We start from the raw sequence: 20,716 nt of genomic DNA, 5'->3' as shown, positions 1-20,716 counted from the left end.
GAACATAAAAAACATTCCACCAAATCTTCACTAGAAATACATCATCCTGGGCCAGCATTGTGGTGCAGCAGGTTAGGCCACAGCCTATGACGCCAGCATCCCAATCAGTGCTAGTTCAAATTCCAGCTGCTACATTTCTGATCCAATTCCTGGCTAATGTACTTAGAAAAGCAGAAGATGGCCCAAGTGCTGACAAAGGAGACCTGGACGCAGTGCCAAGTTCCTGGTTTTGGCCTGGCCCAGTCCCAACCATATGAAATTTAAGATCTTTCTGTCTCTTCCTCTCTCTCTGTAACTCTGCCTTTCAAATAAGTAAATTTTAAAATATATAAATATATCACATCCTAATTTGTAAAAGTAACCCCAAAGTTAATGAAATTCTAGCCAGAAAAATGATGGCCTTAAGTGGACCCCAAGAACACAGTAGCCTAACCTTATGGAGAAACTGAAGAGGATTAAGGAGTTAGAAAAAACAATAAAATTTTCTTTAAAGAATTTCAAAACTATGCTTCATTTTGTGTGAAGAAACATGAATTTTTTAATGTAAATCTGACAAATTAGGTAGAATTGAAATTTTATAAGAGGATTTCAAAAAGTTCATGGAAAACAAAATTAAGTTTATTTGGGTGCAAAAATGTTTTGAAATCCATGCATAGATTTTCTTGTAACACAGTTACATAAACTTTTATATTTTTTTTTTTTGTTTTATTTAACTCATTTTATTTGTAAGGCAGAGTTAAAGAGAGAGAAGAGAGTACCTTCAATCCCCCGGTTCACTCCACAAATGCCCAAAAAAGAGTTGTGGCTGGATCATGCCAAAACCAGAAATCCAGAACACAAACTGAGTCTCCCACATGGGTAGCAGGTTCCTAGCTATTTGAGCCATCAGTTGCTGCCTCCTAGGGTATGTTTTAGCAAGAAGCAGGAAGAGAGTAGAGGAGGATCTGAATTCAAGTACTGCAATGTGGGATGCTGGTGTCCCAAGCAGAATCTTAACCACTACACCAAACACTTATCCTAAAATGACCTTTTGCAGACCCTGTGTGTTTATGGATTTCCAAATTTCTGGCACCAAAATAAACTATCTCTTAATTTCATTTTCCCATGAATTTTTATTATTTATTTTAGAGAGAAGATAATTTATTTTATTATTTATTTGAGAGAGAAAGTATCTCCCCTCTGTTACTTTACTCCCCAAATGCCCACAAGAGCCAGGACTGGGCCAAGGCTGAAGCTGAGACTTAGGTACTCAATCCAGGTCTCCCACATGGGTGGCAAGAACCCAATTATTTGAGCCATTCCCATTGCTTCCCAAGATCCACAGGAAGCTGTGGTATTAGCAAGAAGCTGGAGCCAAGAGCCAGAGCTGGGTACTTAACCCAAGTCTAGGAAATGGGATGCAGGCATCCTGACTGTAAGGCTAAATGCTCACTCCTCTACTTTTTGAAGCACCCTCATATATATGTGTATACCAAACACACATATACAAATTCAGTCTACAGTGCAAACACAGTCATTTAATATGGTACAAAGATGGCCGGCGCCGTGGCTCACTTGGCTAATCCTCCGCCTGCAGCGCCAGCACCCTGGGTTCTAGTCCCTGTTAGGGCGCCGGGTACTAGTCCCGGTTGCTCCTCTTCCAGTCCAGCTCTCTGTTGTGGCCCAGGAGGGCAGTGGAGGATGGCCCAAGTGCTTGGGTCCCTGCACCCGCATGGGAGACTGGGAGGAAGCACCCGGCTCCTGGCTTCGGATCGGCGTAGTGCTGCCTGTAGCGGCCATTAAGGGAGTGAACCAATGGAAGGAAGACCTTTCTCTCTCTCTCACTGTCTGTAACTCTTTCACTGTCTCTCTCTAACTCTGCCTGGCAAAAAAATAAAAATAAAAAAAATATGGTACAAAGATGGTAGTAAACTAAGATATTTTCAATAAATGGTCCTTCAAACTGGATATCCCTATGGAATTAAAGAATATATCTTGGCTCTTACTTCTTATCAAACACATCAATTCTACATTGTACTTGCACTGAACTATAGTCTCTAATTAAATGTATAAGGTAAAGCTTCCAGAAGAAAACAATAATTTTCATGATCTTGAGGATGAATAATGATCTCTTAAAGAGAAGACAAAAAGTGCAAGCTGTAAGTGAAATAAAAAACCTGATAAACAGGACATTAAAATTAAGAATTTTTGTTCATAGATATCATAAAAAAGGAAAGCCAGAGTAGAAAGGATATTTGCAATAGATTTGTCTAGCAAATCAATCAGACCAAATAAAGAACTGCAAATCAATAAGAAATAGGAAGAAAACCCAAGAGAAAATCCAGCCAAAGGTTTGAACAGCTGGTTCTAAAAACAATATATGGAAACAATCAATAAAGATATAAAAACATGCTCAAGAGCATTAGTCAGCAAGGAAATGCAAACTAATGCCCCAATGCAATATATCATTCCCACTAGAAGGTCTAAAATTAAAAAGATAATACCAAGTTTTGTTAATGACATGCAGGAAGTCAAGTTCTCATATACTTTTGTTTGCAAATTAGTATAACCAACCACTTTGTGTTTTTTTTTTTTAAGATCTATTTATTTTTTACTTGAAAGAGTTACAGAGAGAGAGAGAGAGAGAGAGAGAGGTCTTCCATCCGATGGTTCACTCCCCCAAATGGCCGCAATGACAGCTACTGCATCGATGCGAAGCCAGGAGGCAGGAGTTCTTCTGGGTCCCCCACGCAGGTGCAGGGGCCCAAGGACTTGGGCCATCTTCCACTGCTATCCCAGGCCATAGCAGAGAGCTGGATGGGAAGTGGAGCAGCCGAGTCTTGAACCCGTGCCCATATGGGATGCTGGCGCTTCAGGCCAGGGCATCAACCCTCTGCGCCACAGCACTGGCCCCAACCAACCACTTTGATAAACTTTTTAGCAGCATTTAATACAGTTGATTATTTATATAACATATGATTTGGCAACTCAAATCCTTTGTAGGTATCCAATGGAACAAGAATATTCGGAAACCACACATATCACTTCTTGGCTTTTTGAATAAGATCAAGTGCAGAAACCACACACATATTCAACTAAATTAGAATGCATAGTGATAATATGTAAATAATAGAAAACTATACGGCTATGGGAACAAATGAACTACAACCACATAGAACATGGATAAATCTCATAATGTTAACCACAAATGATACTCTGTGACTCCTTTTACATAAAGTTGAGAAGGAGTTAAAGTTGAAATGAATCTTTGATATTAAAACTCAAGATAGTGTCGCCCTTTTGAGGACCATCACTAGGGACTAGAAATGAGCACAAGAGGATTTCTGAGGTTCTGGCAATATTCCATTTCATGACCTTTTCCATTTCATGGTGCCGGTTACAAGCGTGTAGTCCTATGAAAATGCATCAGACCATATGTTTATGACATGCTTACTTTTATGTACTAACACTGATTTCAATAAAATATACCAAAATATACAATCCGAGGTTTGGGAGGAAGCAGACTAGAAACACAGGGAAGAATATGAAGAAGAAATGAGATATCTTGCTTTCCAAATATAAAGCACAGATTATACTACTTAAAGTTCAAAACCAAATAAAATATGTTAGGTACTAACCATGAAACCAGGTAGTACTGGCTGAGTAAATTTTGTCTTAAAGGAATATAGCAACTGTTTTGAGCTTGCATCATAGAAAGAAAGTTGACCTAAAAAGAAAGGAAAATAAGCCTAAATATATTACAGACAAAATTATAACATCTAATTAAGTATAATAATCATAATGTAAGAAAATAATGACCTAAAACATATTTTGGCATTGTTTTTATTATAAACTGTAAAGACTGGACATAATAATTCTCACTAGAAAACCACAGCAAACATGTTCAAGAAAAAGCCCAAATCCAGTTATCCTTCCTGGTTTTCAAGACCTCCATGATGCCTTCAAAATGCCTAATAGAGTATAGCACTATTCTACTCATTCATCTGTAACAATTTTATTATTTTATAAATATTTAACAAATAATTTCATTAGTCCATTGAAAACCAAGGTTATTTCTTCTTCATTTTTATGATAACCAGCTTTTCTACCCAAATCATGTTACCCTTTAAAGTCTACCTCTACATCATACTCTGACTACTAACTACTTGAGTCTATACCTATCCTCCAATCTCTAAAATCACAGAGCAGTCACAAATACTTCAACTTTAATTCTTAAAATCCCCCTCATAGTTTGTCTTTCAGCGTGATCATGCCTTGATTTAACTAAACTCTTAAGCACCCAGCCTGATGGTCTCCTCAGAACTGTTACCACTTCCTGAAACTCCTCTTGGATAACTATTTTCTTGGTTTGTATCCCAACCCTAAAAATACCTTCCGTCTTTTTTCTCCTATTCTAAATGCAGCTGCTCTGTCCAGGCTTTTTTCTCTCGCAATAGTGATCTTAATAAATCAACTGCTATTAAACAAAGAGGAAGAGAAAAGAACATAATATTTATGTATACTACCGAAGTGTTGGGTGCTTTACATACAGAAACTTCAACATGGTAAACAACCTATGGTCACAAAGTTAGCAAACAGCAGAGCAGTAGTGCTTAGATACATTGTTCTGTGTGATCATCAGTAGCCACTCCAAGATGGTGTGTCATCTATTTACATTTAGCTACTTCTGAGTGAATGCACGTCAAACATGCCTTGTAGTTGTCCTGCTGACATCTCATTTTCTTCTGTGACTATCTAAAAATTTACTGGATATGAGTGTAATTAACATCTTTTCATATGACTATTGTTTATAGCCCTTGCCTACATTCCTGAAGAACTATGGTCTTTGTACTTTTTATATGTTGAACTCTTTATTTAGTGGAGTATTAAGCCTTTGACTACAATGTAAACTGAAAATACATTCTCAACAATTTTCTAAAAATTCAAAAGTGAAATACATTATATACAACCATAGGAGAGTGTAAGAGTTTGTTTGTAAAAATTAAAATATAAGCGGACAGCTAATAACAAAGACTGTATAGTCTGGAAAAAAGGGGCAAGAAATGCAGTGTTAGCAGTTTTAAACAAATAAGGATTATTATGAAAATGTGGATTAGAGAACATAATTCTATATTTATTCAGATGATAAAATACAGGAGCAACAGTCTCAGAAGTCATAACACGATAAAATAAGTCAATTTCAGAAAAGCATTCTAACCAAAAGTTCCAACAATGAAATAGGCTGCTTCTAAAACCATAGGCTTCACACAGCACAAGAGTGGCAATTATCTGTAGAGACAGTGTAAAAAGGTTTTAGCCTGTGGCAAGTATATTGGGTCATTTCTAAGATCTACCTCAACTTGAAAAATCTGACTCCACAACTTTTACAGGTAGGTAGTAAAACACAGTAAAGAAGGAATTAAGAAAGAAGAAATTTTAGTGCGGAAGACTAAAATCAGCAAAATCTATCAGACTTACCTATTATAAATAAGTACTTTTGTAGATCTCCAAGCAGGTACAATCAACTGCATAACTTGAGATTACGTTTGTGACCACAGCTTAGTTGTTCAAAATGTCCTTACCACAATACTAAGGGAAATTCTGCAGACAATTACCAATAAAGACTACAGAAACATAAGCAACAGTGATGAAATGACTTATGAGAAAATAAGTAAACTTACCCCCATCAAAATCACAAAATACACCTATTTTCTCAGGAACAGTAACATCCAAAGCTTTGACTTTATTATTATGTTTTGCAGCAAACGTGTTTTGTAGCCAGTTGTTGACATGGATACACCAACTAGTGTTTGTCTTTCCCAATTGGTCAAATTTCCCCAAAGTTTTATATGCTACTCCCACACTGTAGGATTTACAATCCTTCTGGGCCTTGACCTCCCAATAATGTTGTCCGCTTTCAATAGCAGTATCTCCTACAAAAAAATCAAAAAGATAGATTTGGTTTTTTCTTCTTCCTTCTGAGTCATTTATCCTCACCAACTCTTGTCCCACTAATGACTCCCCAAATATTTGAATCAAGTACTCTATGAGAATAATCCTGTTAACATACAAATACTGGGGCTGGCACTTTGGCATGGGTGGTTAAGCCACAGCCTCTGATGCATCCCATATAGGCGCCACTTTGTGTCTTAGCTGCTCCACTTCAGATCCAGATCCCTGCAAATGTGCATGGGAAAGCAGCAGAGTGGCCCAAGTGCTTGGGCCCCCGCACGCATGTGGGAGACGTGAAAAAAACTCCTGGCTCCTGGCATGGGCCTGGAAGAGCCCTGGCAGTTGTAGCCACTGGGGAAGTAAAGCAGTGGATGGAAGACCTCTCTTGCTTTCTCTGTAACTCTGCCTTTCAAATACATAAAAATAAATCTTTAAAAATATAATACAAATACTAAATTTCAGGGTATCCACCACAAATTTACTTTCATATTTATCACTAATTTTTCTGAATATAAAATGCTTCAGAACCTCTCTTCCTTCTTATCCCCTCAAGGGTTATATTCATATGTGGTCACTATGTAAGCTGAGGTAGAGTTTTAGAATTATCAATTATGTAATTTCAAAGATCCCTTTAAATATTTATTTTTATTTATTTGAAAAGCAGAGAGAGACAAGGAGGGAGAAAGGGGCAGAGAGAGACGGAGACAGAGATTACCCCCACCAGCAGTGGCTGGGGACAGGCTGAAGCCAGGAGTCAGGAGCTCAATCCAGGTCGACACGTGAGTGGCAGTTTCCCAATTAACTGAGCCATCACTGCTATCTCCAAGGCTGCAGGAAGCTTGAATCAACCAGGGGCCAAGGCAAGATTCAAACACGGGCAATCCAACTCAGGATGCAGGCATCCCAAGAGGCATCTTAACCACTACAACAGAAGTCTGCGCTGATGACAATATGACTTTAAAATCTCCCGAAAGGGCTTCCACAGCGAGAAACTTCTGCAAAGACTGATTTAAAACAGGCGGCACTCTTTAGTGGAAAGTGTGCCATTATGACTGTGACACCGTTAATCCGAGATAAGTAAGAAGGATTATTTTTTACCCTACCCAGCACTGTATATGATTCCCCGGTAAAACGATCTCTGCTGCCTCTTACTGCTGGTGGCCTGGAGCCTACAGATGTCCGTTTGGGGGAAGGTGTACCACTTCTATATAAACAGGAACAAAAAGAAAAATATTTTATATGGCAAATATTTCATAAACTAAAATTACAAATCATGGAAAGAACTTTTGAAAAGATTTCTAATTATACTGCATAAATAGCACCATTTAATTTGATCTGAATTATTAAAAGAGTTATTGATTATAAACACTAAAATATAAGAAGCCATCATTATAAAGCAGGCTGAAAACGCTAATGTCATGCAGACTGAGCAAAGCTTACACAAAGAACACATAGTTGAAATAAGAAACAATGCCAGAACAAGACCAAAATTGCTAAAGGAAAAAAAAAGCTCAAGAAAAATAATAGGATAATGTTCATATATTTTTGCAGTTAAATTTAATAAATCAAAGGCAAAAATAGGCTTTTCCTTATCACCAAATAATCCTACTAGCAGTAGATATTTTTGTTCTGGATCTTTTCTTCTTAAAAGAGAAACAGCAACTGACCAAATCCATGTACAGGACAATATCCAATATTATAAACTATTTCTCTTGCTAAAATGAACAATATCCAACCTGACTTCTTCTGTCAAATTATGTGATATAGTAATCTGTACAGTATTAGCCTTGGTACTAACTCTCAAAAACTCAAAATTGATGAGATTCCAAAGATGTTTTAAATATAACATTTTAATTTTGTTAAATCACTGCATTTTTAAAAAGAAAAAAAAATTAGTCAACATAATACTAAAGTTACTATGAGGAGGCATGAAGTTAACAATATACATTCTTACCACTAATTAGAAATAAGAACATTTGGCTAACATAATTGCACTAGAATATTTCTCCTTAAGATTACTTTAGGGCCGGCGCCGCGGCTCACTAGGCTAATCCTCCGACCTGTGGCACTGGCACACCGGGTTCTAGTGCCGATCAGGGCGCCGGATTCTGTCCCGGTTGCCCCTCTTCCAGGCCAGCTCTCTGCTGTGGCCAGGGAGTGCAGTGGAGGATGGCCCAAGTGCTTGGGCCCTGCACCCCATGGGAGACCAGGATAAGTACCTGGCTCTTGCCATCGGATCAGCGCGGTGCACCGGCTGCAGCGCACCGGCTGTGGCGGCCATTGGAGGGTGAACCAATGGCAAAGGAAGACCTTTCTCTCTGTCTCTCTCTCTCACTGTCCACTCTGCCTGTCAAAAAATAAATAAAAAAGATTACTTTAGTAGATTTTAATAAGATATCATTAATATTGGAATAGAAATCCCTGACAAAGACAAAGCAAGAATAAAAATAAAATTTAAAGTCATTTCACATGATTCAGTGTCTTCAGTCTGCATTAGCTAAATGTCTTGCTATCACAACACAGATTTATCAGTTTCAAGGAATTAAACAGTAAACTCAGGACCACTTCAACTGTTTTCCAGTCAATGATATTTCAAGTGTTACAAGTCAGTAATTCAGTGTATATATTATTGTTTAATTCTCCCCAAAGGATGGCAAAGGTCCTGTTCGTAAAGGTATTTCTTAAAAAAAAAAAAACACACATGCTACTGACTATAAGTTGTATTTGAACAGACAGCATGAATAGAGGTAACTAAGAAGGGGAGACTGAAATTTCTGTGAAACTTGTGACCAGGTAGGCAGTTACTGGTGTCTTCCTATTGCGGAGGGGAAGGAAAAAAAAAAAACCTGAGGGAAAAAACCCAGTCATGCTTTTAAGCTATTCTCTAAAGTAGAGGACACAAATAAAAATAGAAAATTTTATACTCTCTATTAGGAATATCAAAAATATAATTTTTGTCTTCAAGAGTTGGTTTGCTCAGGTTTTCTGAGTTAATATAATCATGTGCCACATAATGAGACATTTAGTTACTGATAGACTACATACCAGTGGTGCCATAAGATTTTAATAGAACTGAATAATTCCTATCACTTAGCGAACACACAGCTGAAGAAGATGCAAGAGAAAAATGAACTGCAGAAGAAAAAGAACCACCTTCAAGAAACGGGTGTATCAGAATGCTTTTGGAGATCTCAACAAACTCCTTCAAAAGTTTGAAAATATGGACCCAACACCAAAAGCTTTTCACTGATAGAGAGGATTGTTCATAATACATTATCTGTTTACAAGCAAATCTATGATGAAAAAAATAAACAAACCAAGCAAACCACCATGGACACATTTCTGAAAAGTCTCAAGCAAATCATTAAGAAGGTACCCAAAAGAGGGCATTGTTACAACAGGAGATGATTACTCCATGTATACTGTGCTACCCACAAAAAAATTTCAGTGGGACAAGAAGGGGAAGTAGAAGACAACAGTGATTCTGACCCAATGTAGGCCTAGGCTAATGTGTGGCTGTGTCTGTTTTTAAAAAAGATTAAAATGTTAAAAAATTTTAATATTAAAAGTAGACCATCTAAGGACCCTTTAAACATGTAAATTACCAGGACTCACCATAGGCTAGTGAATCAGAACATTGGAAAGTCAGCTTGAGAAATGCATGTTTGTGTTTGTGAATTAAGAATTTCAAGATCTTGCTGCTCACCAGGCTAGTAGCCACTGAGATTAAAAACAAAAACAGAAAAGTCCCTCATCAAAAATGTGATGGAGAAAGACAGTTCTTACATACTCTACCATATGGTCCCTCATGACTTGGCTGCCATACCAAGCAAGGAACTTAGATGTGGATTAGCTGAGAGAAGAGAAATTACTATTATCAGGACCACATCTTCTCATCTCTGTATTCTCAAGACACAGAGTTATGAAATATCTTGACTAAAATGAATGAACTCAACTGAATAAATGGGATATGTGAAGTTATCAACTAAGGCCCACATATTCCTGCCTGAGCCACAGTCCTAAATTGGAGAAATAGAACCCTTTGGAATTTTATAATAGTTGCTATCAACTGAAGAGTAACAGAATCTGAATCAATCAAGAAATTATTTCAAAATATTCTGACAATTCATCTTCTCAGCTGGTAACCCAGAATGTCTGCTGGGAGGAAACACACATTTTGAAAAGTATTTCCTAGGTACTTAAAGCTAATAATTAGCATAGGAAATTCATATAAGCATTTTTTTCATTTAGCACTGCTTCAAAATAAGCCAAGAGCCCTTTTGATAACCAGAAAAATATTTTTGAAGAAAAAAAATTATAACTTACCAGTAATAAAGAAAAAGGAAAGCATGAAGAAAAGAAAAGAAAACTATTGAGAATGGCAGGTTAGTTTCAGAAGAAGTTAAGTAAGGAGAACTCTCCCATGGCAGCATTCCAGCATTCCAGCCTTCCAAGTACATGTTTGCAAGTAGTACAACGGCTATTACTGCTTTCAGTCAAACATGGTCTCCTTCCATTCATTCCTCATCCCACTTCTCTCTAAGCACCGGAGTCACTTAACCACCTGAATCAAGGGCTCTTTTCTACCTCCAGTCTCAACAGTTTTAAAAGCTTTCCAAATGACCTCTTTGCCACCCCACCCATTTCATCTTGTTCACTATTAGAAGACAGATCTAACTCTGATCTATGCACCTTAAAATCTTCAAGTACTTTATTACAAATGACTTAGCTTGGCATTTCAGGTTCATGGTTTGTTCCCTGTCTGCCTTTCTAGCTTCTCAACCCCTAGAGCACGTTATACAGCTAAACATAGCAGTCAAGGTATTCTGTAAATCTGCACAATCTTTTCAATGCCTCTTGTTCACTCTCTCAGAGCAAGTCCAAATGCAGACATTCTTGTACTTCCTCAGGATCTACCCTAAAAACCATTCCCTTAATAAAAGTCTCCCAGATCTACCAGGCTAAATAACTCATTTGAGGAGTCAAGTTCTGGCCCAAAACTGTCTTGTGTTGTCTTTCAGGCCCAACCACTGGCACTTACAAAAGCCTGCAGTAGGTGGATGGGGCATAGGTTGGGATGGGCTCTTTACACTAGTCTTAGTCCTTTCTAGAGGGAGCTACAATTCCAACCCTCAGGACATGAGGTTCATATGTGTATGTATATTCCCAGCCGAGGCACCTCTATTCAGAGGCACCCTTATGGGAGGAAAGCTCTAGGCTGAGATACTTTTTAAGGGTCCCCCCCAATACCTCCTTTAAAGAAGATGGGAAGGGCCTCTGAAGACACCTTTCTTTTAGTACTTTTATACTCTTAACCCTCCCTCTTTCCCACCTTCTTGGTCCTCAGATCCATAAATAGGCAAGGCCTGTTTGGGGTTTGCTGGCAGTGAGAAGAATCTCTAGAGTGATCTGACTCACTTGACTTCTACCCAGTGCTGTTCTTTCAGGGAATATGGAACCCTGATGGAATGATACCCTTTTCCTTTACAGCCTCTTGCTTGCACTACCACAATCAATCAATAAAAAGTTGATTATTATTTTCATTATGGCTAACTGTTGTTAACTGACCACCTCAACAAATACAACTCTGAACATCTTTCTTTCTTTTCAGCTTTATTCATACTTACCATTACACATAATGTCTACCTTGCATTACTGTTACTTATGTGTGTATCTCATCTACATGAGAGAGGGCAAATTTCTTGAAGGCAGGGTCACTGTTTATACTTATACGCCCCATAACATCCAATAGATATTTCACAGTGAACAAATATTTATAGAAAGAATAAATAAATGTATATAACATTCCCAGAGTGGCCTACAACACATAAAGCATCCTTAAAAGGAAGGGAGGAAAAAAACAATATAACTCAAATGCTAAATACAGCATTCTAAAAATTTCCAGGTAACCAAATCAAACTTCACAGACTATATTAAATTCAGGAGCATTTTATAATTTATAATACACTAAAAAAAATCACTTTTTAACAATAATGAACAAATAAACTAAAAAGAAGAGAGGAAAATAATCTGAAAAGATTATGGTTTCTCGTAAGGGTGTATGCTATCTTCAAATAAGCACATTATTATTCATGCAATTAGAAATGATCCATCTTTCTGGCATTGTCTTAAAAATCTGAGTGATGATCTCTATTTTTTATCCTTCATTTCTTGGAACTACATAATACTATAAATTACAGAATGCTTCAAACCTGCCTCATGTCAAATACAAATAAAAGCAAAGCTATAATGTTAGATATACTGAATACATAAACAAGAAAGATGCCAAGTATAAGTAAAAGCAGAAAAAAGATCAGATGGGGGGAAAATAATTCAAGAAAGATTTTAAAGCAGGGCTTATTGTTTTGTTATCATTTACAACACAATTCAAAGAATATGCAACACACGATAATGCTGTAAATTCAAAACATAAGCTACCAAAACAGACAGTCTACACAGAGCAGTATTTTAGCTTATGAAGGCTGCTGCAATGGTTTCTGCTTGCTGGTTAAAAGAAAAAAATTAAAGTTACTCAGCCAAGCTAGATATACTAAATCCTAGAACTAGGCAGACATAGATCATCACCTTGTATGCTTCTTCAGTGAAGTAACATGGACACTGTCAGATAAAAATAGGCAACTGTTATGAGAGTGTGATTTAACACCATATAATAAGATCAAAAGCCTGATGAGGAATTTTTTCTGACTAATTGTTGTAACTCAACAGTGGCATTTACCTTCAGTTTGAGCAAAAGACAGAGGCTCCCACACTTTGACATTACCTAAATGAGTTATGAAAATAACAAAAGGTCCTTGAGCCCACCTCTTGGGTTCAGGAGGATGATAGTAAGGGAGATGTACATGCTAATAATTGTCATTTAGTGCAGACCTTCAGGTAAGACATGTGATCTGTAAGTCTAAAATTCAGAAATTATACTAGGAACTCCTATCTAAGGAGTTCAAGTTGATAAAACTTTAAAGAGATGGAATACAGAAATTAAAATGTATAAAGGGATTAGGAAGAAACTAAACAACAAGCAAGACATTTACAGATAAATTCAACTAATGACACATGGCATTATATTCTTCACTTTGATATTACAAATATACTGGTATACAGAATAAGAATTTCAGTATAAGTCACTGTCAAATAGAAACAAAGTATAAGCATTTGTTCACGTAACAGATTCAATGAACTAGCTTACCTGCCCTTATTCTCTTTTCCTTTAATTTTACTGTCTTGACCTTTTCCTCCAGTAGGATCCCACTCTACACAGGTATCTTCAACTTTCAAGTTCAAATGGGATGAAGAGCCATCCAAATTGAAGTTAAGTGCTGTCCAATAAAATATTTCCATTTAAAAAATGTAGCATATCTCCCAACGATCATCACATTATTCTCCTATTTAATAGATTCAACACTGTATAAAGAGAATAAAGCTTAAATTCCCCATGTCAGTGTTTAAAACTCTCAATGATTAGCCCATAACTTACAATTCCTACTATTTTCTCCATTTTTATTCTCTATATGTCTTATACTCCAAGTAAATATAATGTACTTGCATAGCCACTGGTATTTATGTTATTTCTTCTACTAGAATCTCCATCAGTACACACTAACTCAAGTTAGACTATCAGTTGAAAGAGCTTAAGAAGGCTTAACGGCTGGCGCCGCAGCTCAACAGGCTAATCCTCCGCCTAGCGGCGCCAGCACACCGGGTTCGAGTCCCGGTCGGGGCGCCGGATTCTGTCCCGGTTGCCCCTCTTCCAGGTCAGCTCTCTGCTGTGGCCAGGGAATGCAGTGGAGGATGGCCCAGGTGCTTGGGCCCTGCACCCCATGGGAGACCAGAAGCACCTGGCTTCTGCCTTCTGGCTTCTGCCGCGGCGGCCATTGGAGGGTGAACCAACGGCAAAGGAAGACCTTTCTCTCTCTCTCTCTCACTGTCCACTCTGCCTGTCAAAAAATAAAAATTAAAAAAAAAAAAAAGAAGGCTTAACCCACTGTGCTATAGTGCCAGCCCCAAGGATGCTCACTTTCACACTTTCACCACTGCTATTCAATATAGGTCTGGAAGTTTTTTTTTTTTTTTTTTTTTTTTGACAGAGTTATAGACAGATAGAAAGACAGAGAGAAAGTTCTTCCCTTCGTTGGTTCACTACCCAAATGGCTTCCATGGCTGGCGCGCTGCGCCAATCCGAAGCCAGGAGCCAGGTGCTTCCTCCCGGTCTCCCATGCGGGTGCAGGGCCCAAGGACTTGGGCCATCCTCCACTGCCCTCCCGGGCCACAGCAGAGAGCTGGATTAGAAAAGGAGCACCGGGGCCTAGAACCTGGTGCCCATATGGGATGCCAGCACCACAGGCATCTCTCCCAAAAAGCTCTTACTGGGTAACTTAGCTTGGCCTAGGAAGAGGAGGGGAGGGGAGGAGGCTGAGTGAGAGAGAGAAGGAGGGTGGGCAAGGGGAGCAGACTGAGATCCCATGGGACATGGGGTCATTTAGGGGGTGGGAAGGAAGCAGACCAGGTATGTGTGTTTCTGAGTGTGCGTGTATGTTCATGTATGTATGTATGTACATGTGTGCAACAGAGCAGGGGTGAAGATTTGACGGGAGGGAGGGAGGAACCAAGGGGGAAACAAAAAATGAATTTATCTTTTTTTTATAATGCAAACCAGAGTATGCTGGCCACTATTAATGTAGACATCAGGGTGAGGCTGGGAGTAGAGCCATGGAAATCACAAGTTTCCTTCTAAGCTGGGTGAAGAGAAGGCCTAGCTAACTGAAGTCGCTGGTCTTCAAAGTCACGTCTGTTTTAGAATTTGGGGAAAATCATGAGAGAAAATGGGCATTACTAATCTCTTCTTTTCCCCAGTGGCTGCCTCTGAGCAGGGCTCCCTTCCCGGTTGGGCGGCTGTGTGGGAAGGAAAAGCACGGCCATGAATGAGTGACAGCTGCTGGCGTTGTGGCTGGAAGAGACTGACCGAGCCCCTTGCTGCCCGCCCTGCTGGCCTTTTTCTTCTTCCCTTCCCTGCTAGAGAGCTCCATGTTAACAGAGATAGATATATATATATATATCTGTCTGTCAGAGACATTAGGCAAGAAAAAGAAACTAAAGCGATACGAATTGGAAAGGAAGAAGTCAAATTATCCTGGTATGCAGATGATGTGATTCTTTTTTTTGTTTTTGTTTTTTGACAGAGTGGACAGTGAGAGAGAGAGAGAGAGAGAGAGAGACAGAGAGAAAGGTCTTCCTTTGCCATTGGTTCACCCTCCAATGGCCGGCGCAGCCAGCGCGCTGCGCTGATCCGATGGCAGGAGCCAGGTGCTTCTCCTGGTCTCCCATGGGGTGCAGGGCCCAAGCACTTGGGCCATCCTCCACTGCACTCCCTGGCCACAGCAGAGAGCTGGCCTGGAAGAGGGGCAACCGGGACAGAATCCGGCGCCCCGACCGGGACTAGAACCTGGTGTGCTGGCGCCGCAAGGGGGAGGATTAGCCTGTTGAGCCACGGCGGTGCCGGCCAGATGATGTGATTCTATACAAAGGGGAATCAGAAGACTCCACTAAAAGCCGACTGGAACTCCTAAGAGAATTCAGTAAAGTGGTAGGATATAAAATTAATATAAAAAATCAATAGCCTTTATATACATAGACAAATGCAATGGCCAAGAAAGAACTTGTAAGATCAGCCCCACTTGGCTGGCACTGTGACATACTAGGCTAAGCCACCACCTCAGCACCAGCTTCCTATACGGGCACCAGTTGGAGCCCCAGCTGCTCCTCTTCTGATCCAGTTCTCTGCTATGTTCTGGGAAAGCAGTGGAAGACGGCCCAAGTGTTTGGGCCCTTGTGCCTGGTGGGAAACCCAGAAGAAGCTCCTGGCTTCTGGCTTCGGATGGGCCCTGCTCCAGCCATTGCGGCCATTTAGGGAGTAAACCAGTGGATGAAAGACCTTTCTCTCTGTCTGTAACTCTACCTTCTCAAATAAATAAATAAAAGTAAAAAAAAGATTTATTAAAATAAGATCAGTCCTATTCACTATAGCCACAAAAAATTTAAATACCTTGGAATAAGTGTAACCAAGGAGGTAAAAGATATCTACAAAATTTATAAAATATTAGGAAAGAAATAGTAAAAGAAACAAAAAAAAAACATGGAAAAAATCTTCCATGTTTGTGGTCTGAAAGAATTAATATCAACAAAATGTCCATACTACTGAAATCAACTTCCAGATTCCAATGTGATCCCAGATTTCAAGACATAGTAGAGGGCAGTTATAACCAAAACTCCCTGGCACAGGCACAAAAATCAACATGTAGACCAATGGAACAGAATAAACTTCAGGAATCAATTAATGTGTCTACAACCAACTAACCTTTGACAAAGGAGCTAAAATAATCCCTGGAGAAAGCGTAGACTTTTCAACAAATTGTGCTGAGAAAAGTGGATCTCCATTTTCCTACTTTATGCCTTACATAAAAACCAACTCAAAATGAATCAAGGATCTAAATCTATATTGTGATACCATCAAATTACTACAGAAGAACATAGGGAAAACTCTGCAAGACACTGGCACAGGCAAAGATTTCTTGCAAAAGCCCCCAGAAACACAGGAACTCCAAGCAAAAATAGACAACTGGGATTACATCAAGCTAAGAACATTCTGCAAAGGAAACATTCAACAAAGTAAAGAAGCAACTAACAGAATGGGAGAAAATATCTGTAAACTATGTGACTGATAAGGGATTAATACCCAGGATATATAAGGAGCTCAAGAAATGTGACAACAACAAAACAAACAACCCAGTTAAGAAATGGGCAAAGGACCGACCTGAACAGGCATTTTTCAAAAGAGGAAATTCAAATGGCCAACAGACACATAAGAAAATGCTCAGGGTCACTAGCCATCAGGGAAATGCAAATAAAAACCAAAAAGAGTTTTTATCTCATCCCAGTCAGAATATCACCTAAAAAATCAAAAAACAATAAATGCTGGCAAGGATGTGGGGGGAAAGGTACCCTAATCCACTGTTGATGAGAATGTAAACTAGTATAGCCATTATGGAAAACAGTATAGAGATTCCTCAGAAAGCTGAAATTAGATCTACTATATGACCACCATTTGCCTCCTGGGAATTTATCCAAATGAAGTGAAACCAGTATATGAGTCCCAACACACAGCATTTAGTTAATAAGCTTAAAAGGACTAGAATCTATGTAGTCATACTGCAAGTCCCAAAGCCATGAGTTTGGTAAGATTTAGATTTTTTTTTTTTTTTGACAGGCAGAGTGGACAGTGAGAGAGAGAAAGACAGAGAGAAAAGGTCTTCCTTTGCTGTTGGTTCACTCTCCAATGGCCGCTGCGGCCGGCGCACCGCGCTGATCTGAAGGCAGGAGCCAGGTGCTTCTCCTGGTCTCCCATGGGGTGCAGGGCCCAAGGACTTGGGCCATCCTCCACTGCACTCCCTGGCCACAGCAGAGAGCTGGACTGGAAGAGGGGCAACCGGGACAGAATCCGGTGCCCCGACCGGGACTAGAACCCAGTGTGCCGGCGCCGCAAGGCAGAGGATTAGCCTATTGAGCCACGGTGCCGGCCCAAGATTTAGATCTTGATAATATGAACTGCAGTCCAACTCCAAGGAAATGACAGCCAGTTGTTCATTTTCTTAAACAAATAGAATTTGCACAGACACATCAGTTTATACCATTTAGGTCTAGGTTTGGCCATTAAATATAAAAGGTGAATGAAATAGAACAAACAAAACAAAAAAGAAAATGATGTCTGAATAATAATAGCAATGAAATTTATTTGAATATATGGGCCAAAAAACAGTTCAAGTTATATAGAAAAGATTATCTGCCTCTAATTATGACTATATTTTGAAAACCTCTAAAACTACAGTAACATGTAAGTCTGATAATAAGTAATTCAAGGGCCGGCGCCGCGGCTCACTAGGCTAATCCTCTGCCTAGCGGTGCCAGCACACCGGGTTCTAGTCCCGCGGCAGCCATTGGAGGGTAAACCAACGGCAAAGGAAGACCTTTCTCTGTCTGTCTCTCTCTCTCACTGTCCACTCTGCCTGTCAAAAAAAAAAAAAAAAAAAAAAAAAAGATAAGTAATTCAAAGTAATTACATGTCTTGGTTATTATCTATAGTTCTCAAAAAACATTTGCTAATATAAATAAATTGCTTAAAGTTAAGACTTTTCTTTAGACTTTGTGATGCAAACATACTCCTGAATTTGTCTCTTCTGTAACTTATGGACATCACATTTTATTTTATTCTAATATGTTACTTTTATACCATCCTCCAAATCACAACAATTTTCTGGCAAGAAAACCAATTCAAATATTATATGAACTAGGGGTCAGTACAATACCCTGAATTCCAAGTACCTGTAACAATGTGTAACATCTGACTGAAGAAATAAATTCAGCCAGTATCAGCTCACAATAGGAAGATTTCTAACAATACAGACTTCACACTGGTAAACAGCTACAAAATCTCTTTTAATTATTTCTGTATTCAAATAAATTATTCTAGGACATTTTAACTAAATGCAAATTGCTCTCAGAGACTAGAACAACTTAGTTTCCAGGCCTACAATAAGGGCTGGAACAGAACTTAGAAACAGATTCTTATTCACATCTTTCCAAGCTGCATGTAGTGACCATAAACAAGTCATTTAACACATATGAATATCACTTTACTCATTTGCAATATGAGTATCAGTTAAATAGTCTATTTATTTCTCAAGATGATTTTAAAGACAAAAAGAATTTTATCATTAACATGCAATATAAGTCTTAATTACAATAAGAGGAAAACAGAAGGGACCAACACTAAATTGAACAGGTACCTTTCTCATGATTCATAATCCATTCTCTGGAAAAATTCTAAATAAACCTCAATGTTTATGTTTTTATACTAGAATAAAATTTATAAACTAAGCAGCTACCAGAGAATATAATACTATCATCTGCATCTAGTTTATCATATGGATATAATCACAAAGAAAAACTCAATTAAAAATCATTATTCTAGTCCTATTTTCCTAGCCTTATAACTACTTCTATTGCAAAAGCTAGAGGTGGGCAAAGAATTCAACCATATATGAAATGCTTCCTGTCACTTCTGAATAGCTTCAGATGTTCAGTTGTGTTTTGTGCTGTGTAAATAGCTGCTGATCTTACCTTTGGTTTCCAGAGTCACGGGATCAGAAAACTCTCCAGCCACAGCCTTGTTACAAGCTCGCACTCTGAAATTCATATACTTAGAATCAAATTTTAAGCCTGAAAAAGTGAAAACAATTTTCAGACGTGAAGAGTAAAATTCTAAGTATGAACCTTCAAATACATACTTTTTCCTCCTTGGAAGTAATTATTCAAGAAGAGTTGGAATTCATATTAAAATGGCAACAATGCATGAAATAAAAGGAATCATGATTTATCTACTATTTGCTTCAAAAGAAACAAATTATATAGTTTATCAACTTTTGGAAACTTTTTAAAATGTATCCTTTCAGAGCTCATGAGAGTATTTCAGGCATGGAAAGCCAAGACACTCTGGCAAAAGATCTCTGCGAGTGAGATCCCAGTGGAAAGAACAGGTCATCAAAGAAGGAGGTACCTTTCTCTGAAGGGAGGAGAGAACCTCCACTTTGACTATGACCTTGTCTAAACAAGATAAGAGTCGGAGAACTCAGAGGGCTTCCATAGCCTTGGAAACTCATGACTGGAGCATAGGGAGATTACTGATGCCATAGACAGGAGTGTCAATTGGTAAAGTCAACAACAGGAGTCACTGTGCACTTACTCCTCATGTAGGATCTCTATCCTTAATGTGCTGTACATTGAGATTTAATGCTATAACGAGTACTCAAACAGTATATTTCACTTTGTGTTTCTATGGGGGTGCAAACTGTTGAAATCCTTACTTAATGCATACTAAACTGATCCTCTGTAAAAAAAAAAAAAAAAGAAATTATCAATTCCTAACTTGACTCTCACTGGGATTAAACATGACAATAGGTCTGATCTGATTTCATCATCATTTAAAAAAAAATCATCTATTATTTTCACTTTATGTTTCTGTGTGGGAGCAAACTGTTGAAATACATACTTGATGTATACTAAGCTGATCTTCTGTATATTAAGATAATCGAAAATGAATCTTGATGTGAATGGAAGGGGAGAGGGAGTGGGAAAGGGGAGGGTTGTGGGTGGGAAGGACGGTATGGGGGGGAAGCCATTGTAATCCATAAGTCGTACTTTGGAAATTTATATTCATTAAATAAAAGTTTAAAAAAAATGTATCCTTTCAGACTTCACTAAAAGTATTTCAGTCAAATAGAGAGGCAAGATTTATAATAACAATTCATTTTTAGAAAGCAGACACCTTAAAGAATGTATTTATGAAATACTGTCCTTTCATGTGAAAATAGTTTAAAAGGAAGTAAAACATAGAGATTAATAAAAACTTTGAAATTAAGTCTCATTTAAAACTCAGTTAAAAAATTACTAGCTATGAACAGTCAATAGACTGTGTCTTAGTTTTCTACCTAAAACAGAAACAATAAAACCAATTTCACAAATGCTGTAGAGATTAAATGAGATGTCTTATACATTAATACATTTGAGTCCACCTCCTGAAAAATATTAAGCGTACAATAGTAGCTCCTAATGTTACCAATCATGTAAAACAGGTATTGAACAACTCTGGCAATATTTGGCCATCTCAAGTATCCAAACCTTCTATGTACTGAGTTGTCTTTTTAAAGGTTTTTAAAAT

General features: G+C 38.4%; 1 protein-coding gene across 23 annotated transcripts in view; it reads right to left on the bottom strand.

Annotated features, from left to right (window-relative positions):
- The window catches only part of FSD1L (fibronectin type III and SPRY domain containing 1 like), a 94,428-nt gene that overhangs the window by 6,529 nt on the left and 67,183 nt on the right, over positions 1–20,716 (bottom strand). For 13 of the 23 annotated variants that reach the window (XM_008257054.5, XM_051855999.3, XM_089318924.1 and 10 more), the window contains 6 exons: positions 19,120–19,218; positions 13,136–13,265; positions 12,517–12,549; positions 7,035–7,135; positions 5,661–5,912; positions 3,618–3,706 (listed from right to left, as the gene is read on the bottom strand). In XM_008257054.5, coding sequence (XP_008255276.1) covers positions 3,618–3,706; positions 5,661–5,912; positions 7,035–7,135; positions 12,517–12,549; positions 13,136–13,265; positions 19,120–19,218 — 704 coding nt within the window. The remainder of the gene's footprint in view (positions 1–3,617; positions 3,707–5,660; positions 5,913–7,034; positions 7,136–12,516; positions 12,550–13,135; positions 13,266–19,119; positions 19,219–20,716) is intronic. The other 10 variants (XM_089318941.1, XM_089318976.1, XM_002708137.6 and 7 more) reach the window with 2 other exon arrangements.

Source organism: Oryctolagus cuniculus, chromosome 1, assembly GCF_051225735.1.
Source record: "Oryctolagus cuniculus isolate XC-2025 breed Fujian yellow rabbit chromosome 1, ASM5122573v1, whole genome shotgun sequence".
NCBI classification, from domain to species: Eukaryota; Metazoa; Chordata; class Mammalia; order Lagomorpha; family Leporidae; genus Oryctolagus; species Oryctolagus cuniculus.
This window is presented reverse-complemented; position numbering and strand designations above follow the sequence as displayed.